This window comes from Vicia villosa, linkage group LG4, assembly GCF_029867415.1.
Source record: "Vicia villosa cultivar HV-30 ecotype Madison, WI linkage group LG4, Vvil1.0, whole genome shotgun sequence".
Lineage (NCBI taxonomy): Eukaryota > Viridiplantae > Streptophyta > Magnoliopsida > Fabales > Fabaceae > Vicia > Vicia villosa.
This window is the reverse complement of record NC_081183.1, coordinates 53,135,260-53,142,329: the sequence shown is the minus strand read 5'-3', so window position 1 is coordinate 53,142,329 and position 7,070 is coordinate 53,135,260. Positions and strand designations below refer to the sequence as shown.

Below are 7,070 nucleotides of genomic sequence, written 5' to 3'. Positions count from 1 at the left end.
ACATGAATATCATAGAATAGAGTATAGTGTTAATTAAAAAGAAAGACAATCATAGGACAAAAATTGTTATCGAAGTATGGAAAAATATACAAAATATTCCAAAATACAATCAAATGCATAATCTACTGAGTATGCTTAATTCTAACACCATTTCATCTCCAACCAATTCTTGAATTTTAAAAAAAAAGTTAATTTGGAGATGTAACCAATGTTTTTAAAACTGGATTGAACCGGTCGGTTGAACCTTGAACCATTGTCTAATCCGATTCGGTTTGGATCAATAAACGGTTAGGTCTATAAAATTGAGATAAAATTGCTTCAAGCGCAAAAAAACCGTAAAATCGGGACCGATTTGGTAAAACAGACGGTTCTTTCTCCGGTTCGGTTTTTAAAACATTGGATATAACCGTCAACGCATCTTGAAATCCCTTCGCAGATGTCTCCGAATTAACCTTTAAATACAATAAAGAAACAGTGAATTCGAATATGTATCTCCGAACATAAAGAAATAATTTTGACTTTTCACCAAAAACCTGAGAAAAGGTGACAAAGGTGTAAAGAGAAATTCTCTCCTTTTAAATAACCTAATATTTTGAATCAAGAAAGTGGAACATAGTGGAATACAAGAGTTAAATAAAAATGTTGAAATATTTTATAATGGAATGAAATAAAAAATTTACTCTATTTAAATAAGAGCATTAAGAAAAAAAAAGAAAATCGATGGAAGAGGCACCGTACCACGGGTATAATTTTTGGGAAAAAACAATGAAAGAAAGGGAGCAATGATCGATGAGAGGAAAATTGGATAATACCTTGAAATTTACGAAAACTCCATACCCAAACCCTAATTCATCACATTCGCCATGGAAGTTACTTCTGCAATCCATCGTCTCTATCTCTTTCCCCAAGAACCCAGATTCTCCTCTTCCACACTCGTGAGTGCCATCATTTTTACCTCGATCTTCATCTATTTATCACATCCATGTTTGGTTTTATTGAAATCCTCTGATTATTGCATTGCAGTTACGCTCTCAAACAGGAACAACGCCTCGTGGTTTGTGAATTTTGACTTCTTCTTTGCGTTTGCTTACTTGTTAGGGTTTTGATATGTGAAATTTTATCTTCCTTTTCCTGTATAGCTTCTCAAACTAGTTTCTTAGGCATCTCCAAGCACAAGAGAAATGTATTGAGGGTATCATTTTGTCCCAAAATTGAGTTAGGTGGATCTCATTACTGTTTCAAATTGAATAATAAACTCCCCAGGGATGTTATTGTAAGATCCGAGATTACTGCGTCTGGGTCTGGAGGAGAAGGCTATTCAATACCTGGTTTGTGTTGAAATAAAATGTCTTTTTTGTTTAGGTTAAAACTTGAATGCCGGTTCGTTATGTGATTGTTATTGTTCAATTTATTGTAGAACTCAAATTGGAAGCAAAAGTTCGGGGAGTTTGTTTTTACGCCGTTACTTCCTTTGCTGCTATATTTCTTTTTGTCTTGATGCTGGTTGGACATCCATCTGTGCTCCTGTTTGATCGTTACCGGAGAAAGTTTCATTATTTTGTTGCCAAAGTCTGGGCTACGCTGACTGTGGCCCCGTTTTTCAAAATTGAATATGAAGGGTTGGAGAATCTTCCGCCTCCAGATACTCCTGCTGTGTATGTTTCCAATCATCAGAGTTTTTTAGATATATATACTCTTTTAACTCTGGGAAGAAGCTTTAAATTCATAAGCAAGACTGGGATATTCCTTTTTCCAGTAATTGGGTGGGCAATGTTTCTTTTGGGTGTTATTCCCTTGAAGCGCATGGACAGCCGGAGCCAGATGGTACTCTTTCACCATTGTTTTTGCAGCTATTATTAACCCGTTCTTCTTGATTAAATGTTAGTGTTTTCTTTGAGATATTATTCCCTCCCCCCTGGATTTTAAGATATTTATAGCTCTCTAATCATTACTGTGTTTGCTTCTTCATGTATAGGAGTGTCTTAAAAAATGCATGGATCTGATCAAGAAAGGTGCCTCTGTTTTTTTCTTTCCGGAGGGAACACGCTCTAAAGATGGAAAGTTAGGTGCATTCAAGGTGAGTTTTTATCATGATTACCGTAATAAGGTATCAAAATTACAGCCAAAGGATAGAAAAGTAGTAACAGTAAAATTGAAATAATATATTTCATATGTACTGATAACATTATATCCTATAAGCACCCCGTCCTCCCTTAATACCCAAACCACCTATTTAGGTCAAGTACCAGTTTAGCACAGTTGGAGAACCTGGTACCAAAATACAACTTACTTGTAGAAACAAACCTTTATTGATGACAAAATATCTTTACAACAGAAACAAGATTACACATACTAAATAGAATGCACAATTCACACATAAACTAAGGAAAGAAATAGTCTAATATCTTTACGATAGAAACTAGTGTTATCAAATACCCGCATGGTGGCGCTCTGTCGGATATACATGGCAGTTTTTGCAAGTTTTTCCACCATGGTGGCGCTATGTTGGATATACATGGCGGGTTTTCCGTCATAGTCCGTGATAACAATGCCACAAAGCTGCCGGTATGGCAGGATTTTGATTCTCCACCACCGAATGCCATCTGCCATCGACAACATTGACAAAAACAAGATTAGACACACTAAAGAGAATGCACATTCACACTTAGGGTCCATTTGGTTCAATCGAGGGGAGGGTAGGGGAGGGGAGGGGAGGGGAGGGTAGGGTAGGGGAGGGGAAGGGAAGGGAGGGGAGGGATTTTAATTACATATATGTTTGGTTCAAAATATGAAGGGGGAGGGGAGGGGAGAGGAGAGGAGGAATTTTATTTACAAATATGTTTGGTTCACAAGGGGAGGGGAGGTATTTTAAAACTAATTTACATTTTAACCTTGTAATTTTACTACTCTCTCCGTCCCACAATGAGTGATCCATTTGGAATAAAATGGTGTCCCAAAATAAATGACCCATTTCAATTTCCAATACACTTTTTCTAATTTTACCCTCTAATTAATAAAAGTTTCATCATTTCCAATACATAATAAGGATAGTATAGTAAAAATGCCATTATCTCTCTTACTTTTAACCATTTTTCTTAATCTGTGTGAAATGATGGGCTGGGTCACTCATTGTGGGACGGAGGGAGTATAAGATTCACGATATTTACTATTTAAGTATTCAATTCGATAACATCAGAAAAATTTATAAAAACGTAACAGTTATAATATATAGTTTAAAAAGATTTATCGAATACAATAAAATCTAATAAAAATATTGCAATAGTTAAAAAGTAACATAAAAATATAAAAAATAAAATTAAAATGTAAATATAATTATAATTAATATGAATCACTTCCCCTCCCCTCCGAATCCCCCCAAATCGGGGGAAGCAAAAAGTGACTCAGGAGGGAATTTGGTCCCCTCCATCTACCTCCCCTCCCCCTCTTAAAATTTGAACCAAACACCTAAACTATTAAAAATCCCCTCCCCTCCCCTCCATTTACCTCCAACCAAACGGATCCTTAAGGAAATAAATGGTCTAATGTTAAAAGACAATTCCTATCCAAAAAATTCGAAAGTTTGATCTTTCCCTCCCACAGCCATTCAAAAACTATCCCATAACCACTTTCTCCTTTCCGTATTATATTCTCAAACAGAAACACACATATAGCCCATAACTACTATACATAACTAACACCAATATAAAATAACTACCTTTAACTTCCATAAAAAGTCCAACACAACTATTAGAAGCCTACTCCAAAAATGCTAAGAATGCTCATGATATTACAAGGCCATTTTCATCTTGTTAGAATTATCACTTAAAGAAAATACCCTCAGGCTCTTTGATGGGCTAATAAACCACAAACTTTGCTAGAGATACAACACAAGTAGTACGGTGGGACATAAGAAAATTTGGAGGAATGACATTGACTATGTCAGAGTGTGACTCTTCTTATATAGGGCAGTAAAACTTTTGGAGGCATAATGCTTTACTTGCTGGCTCGTGACAATATTGACTAGGCATGAATTGTATCATATTATACAATATCAAGTAAGAGGAGTGTATTATTGTGAGAAATTAGATATTAAATAGTGGCCATTGGATTAAAACAAAGATTGAGACTAAATCATTCATTAAAGATTGCATGTAATATCCTCAATTCCTTATCTTTGTCGTTAGCATTAGAAAGTGCTTCTTTTTTTGTTGTTTTTCAGTCTCTCTCATTACCTTCCCTTTAGATAGATATACCTAATTCGAATTTACTGAATTAAGCATATTTTGGCAACAACAATCACATTCATTCAATTACACATTAGGCATATTAATTATTGAATGCAGTATGGTTCACTTTTAAGCAAGCATCCAATAAGGCAATAATGGTTATTATTGATGTGGAAGTCATGATTCTACTGGTTTGGCGTGAAAGAGCAAATTGGGGCGACATAATATTTGTTTGACTTTGTCTTAGATGACATCATATTTCATCCTGCGTTTATGTTATTTGGGATGAGGCTGTGAGAGCTTCATCCAGGGTGCTATTGGGTAAGTTCACAGGTTGAAAGAAGACAAAGTGCACAGCCTAGAAACATGAGTAAATGCAATGACCATGATACCATTAGAAAAATTTTAAGGATTGATTTAATTTGTTTTTTTTACAAAGTGCACAACTAGTCACTTGGGTTCATCTTCTTCATCCTACCACTCATTATTGTCTCCAAAATATCCATAACACAATCATCAAACACCATACTTCAAAATCTAATGTGTGGCAATTGCCCATGTTGTCTTTGATTTAGGTCTTCCTTCACCAAGTCAATACTCTGCATCCAGCCACACTATACCCGTATTGCCTGCTTGTTTCTCAGATGCCTTGCATATTTGTCGTTGACGACAACGATGTCGTGCTCCTCACCATATTGTGCAAAACAACGCACACGTCCAACATTCTAATAGAACCCAGAAAATTATGGTAGCAAATGAATGGCCGAGTTCAAGAGCTCTACAATGGTGACAAAATAGAAAAGGAAATGATAAACCAGAGTCAAAGACTCCTATTCCAGAGCAAAGCTCCTAACCCGAGATAACTCTTTTAACCAACTCTAACAATATTTTTGAATGCTGCTCAACTTCCCCTCCCTCTCATAACAGAAATTCCCTAAAATAAGAGAATATCCTAACTAACCTTCTAGAATATGCCTACGATTGTAGGTGTCATACCAATGCAACCCTTGCATTCTAGAATTATAATTCCTCCTTTCTCATGATTGAAAATAAGAGTCAATCCAACATTGAAATTATCTCGACTACTCTAAGATTTCGTGTCACTTGCATGATTAGAAGCTGATCTTGGAAAGGATCCTTCAGTGTGTGATTTGTTGAAAAGAATGAACCCAAAGTATTAAATACACCACCACCAAACAACTCTTGCTTGGGATCCAACTCAATCTCATATCTCAAAATCCTAAATACATTAAAACAATCTTTAAAAAAAAACAAGAGTTTCATAAGTTTCTAAATCAAGTAAAATTGGGTAAAATTGCTTTTGATTATGTCCAATTTCAAAGAGTTTACTACGTGTTAACTAGGGTAAACTGGTTCAACTCCGATTTTATACAGATTTGATTTTACAAGCGATTTAACTCGAAATCTATATACGTGAATTGTGAAATTAGACGATTTTACAAGTTATAGTTTGATTTTTACAACCTTGCTTAGGGAGCAGCTTTACTAAGTAGTATGTTCAAATTGTGATCTATTGTTTTCAAGTCTTTTATTATTCTGTGCCTATTCATTTCTGGTAGAAATTTCATTTAGATAAACTAATTGTCAACTTTAATCTTTCCCTTGGGGATGTACAGAAGGGAGCTTTCAGCATTGCTGCAAAGACTAAAGTACCAGTGGTACCAATTACCCTTATTGGAACTGGCCAAATCATGCCAGCGGGAAGGGAGAGTATAGTTAACACAGGTTTCGTGAAAGTTGTTATACATAAACCTATTGATGGAAATGATCCTGACATGTTATGCAAAGAAGCTAGAAATAAAATCGCCAGTGTGCTGACTCAAGCTTGAAAAATGTACTGCAAAATATTTATGTAAATTTCTATTATCTGGGAATCAAACCTCTTGTGCATTGAATCGAATTGAAAAGGTAAAATGTCTGCCTCTAGTAACTTGTAGCAAAGAAATTTCGTAGTTCATCAGTGAACTGTGGTGAGTGCGGATTGTGGGTTGTTCTTTTAGAAGGTGATTTAAGTTATCTTGTTCATACTAAACACTTTGTTACTTCCTGTGGTGCAGTCATGCTTTGCTTTGGTGGAACTATTTTTGATTCATGTTGAAGTATTAGCCATGAGTTAGCAGATGAGTTAGCAGCTCTTCAGGCGTTGAATTCAATCTTTGTTCAGTCATATTGGTTCCACCATGTTTTTCTTTCTATAGGGAGGATGGAGGCTGTTCCTTGGATCTGCTGATCAACAAAGGGTTGATTGCAATGGCGGTCCAAGTGTTAGAAATGGATAATATTGATATTCTAATTTCAGTTTTGCAACTAATTTTTATGTATAAACTGCTTGGCAGGTTTTTAGTATAATGATAAATCAGCCAGTTGATTTTTTTCCGGCTTGTGAATGTTATTTTTTTAACAAGTTTCATTAATTAAAAAAACGGGGTTTGAATTTTCTGCGTGTATTAACATTATCAAGATGTCACCTAGATTTAAGTTTTTGTTGAAAGGTTAGTGTTAGGAACCAAATATGTATGTGTAAGTCCAATTTGCTTATGCCCATTTGGAGTAATCAAAAATAGAGAATTAGAGGGGAAAGATAGTTACAGGAGAAAGGGTGGAAAGGGTGGAGTGGATTATAAAGAGGGCGGAAAGGAAGAGTGGAGGTATCTTGGAGAAATCATTTGTTTTAGTTATGGACAGAGAATATAGTTTTCTGTAGGAGCTTGGCTCTGGGGTAGATTGGGATTCATCCCTTTTTGCATTTTATATTTTTTCATTAATCAAATTCAATCTATTTCCTAAAGTTTTACTGCTTTGTTTCTTTCTTCTGTTTCGGAA

The 7,070-nt window shown here is 35.4% G+C and overlaps 1 protein-coding gene across 3 annotated transcripts; it reads left to right on the top strand.

Moving 5' to 3' along the window:
* Window positions 1-700: 700 nt before the first annotated feature.
* LOC131594812 (1-acyl-sn-glycerol-3-phosphate acyltransferase BAT2, chloroplastic-like) lies at window positions 701-6,624 on the top strand. Of its 3 annotated transcripts, none has more exons than XR_009281542.1 (7): window positions 701-935; window positions 1,024-1,054; window positions 1,140-1,328; window positions 1,418-1,824; window positions 1,976-2,077; window positions 5,864-6,155; window positions 6,305-6,624. XR_009281542.1 is itself a non-coding variant. In XM_058867018.1 (6 exons), exons 1-6 carry the CDS (start codon window positions 864-866, stop codon window positions 6,074-6,076), a joined length of 1,014 nt encoding a protein of 337 aa, XP_058723001.1. In that variant the 5' UTR covers window positions 701-863; the 3' UTR covers window positions 6,077-6,624. The 3 variants fall into 3 exon arrangements, 1 of the variants encoding a protein (XP_058723001.1); XR_009281543.1 differs by having other exon boundaries at window positions 5,864-6,217; XM_058867018.1 differs by having other exon boundaries at window positions 5,864-6,624.
* The last annotated feature ends 446 nt before the right edge of the window (window positions 6,625-7,070 follow it).

Bases quoted from the DNA above. Each gene is read 5' to 3' on its own strand.
- LOC131594812 (XM_058867018.1), top strand. From the start codon at position 864: ATGGAAGTTACTTCTGCAATCCATCGTCTCTATCTCTTTCCCCAAGAA. The intron at 936-1,023 runs GTGAGTGCCATC...ATTGCATTGCAG, and splicing joins GATTCTCCTCTTCCACACTC to TTACGCTCTCAAACAGGAAC. The intron at 1,055-1,139 runs GTTTGTGAATTT...TTTCCTGTATAG, and splicing joins AACAGGAACAACGCCTCGTG to CTTCTCAAACTAGTTTCTTA.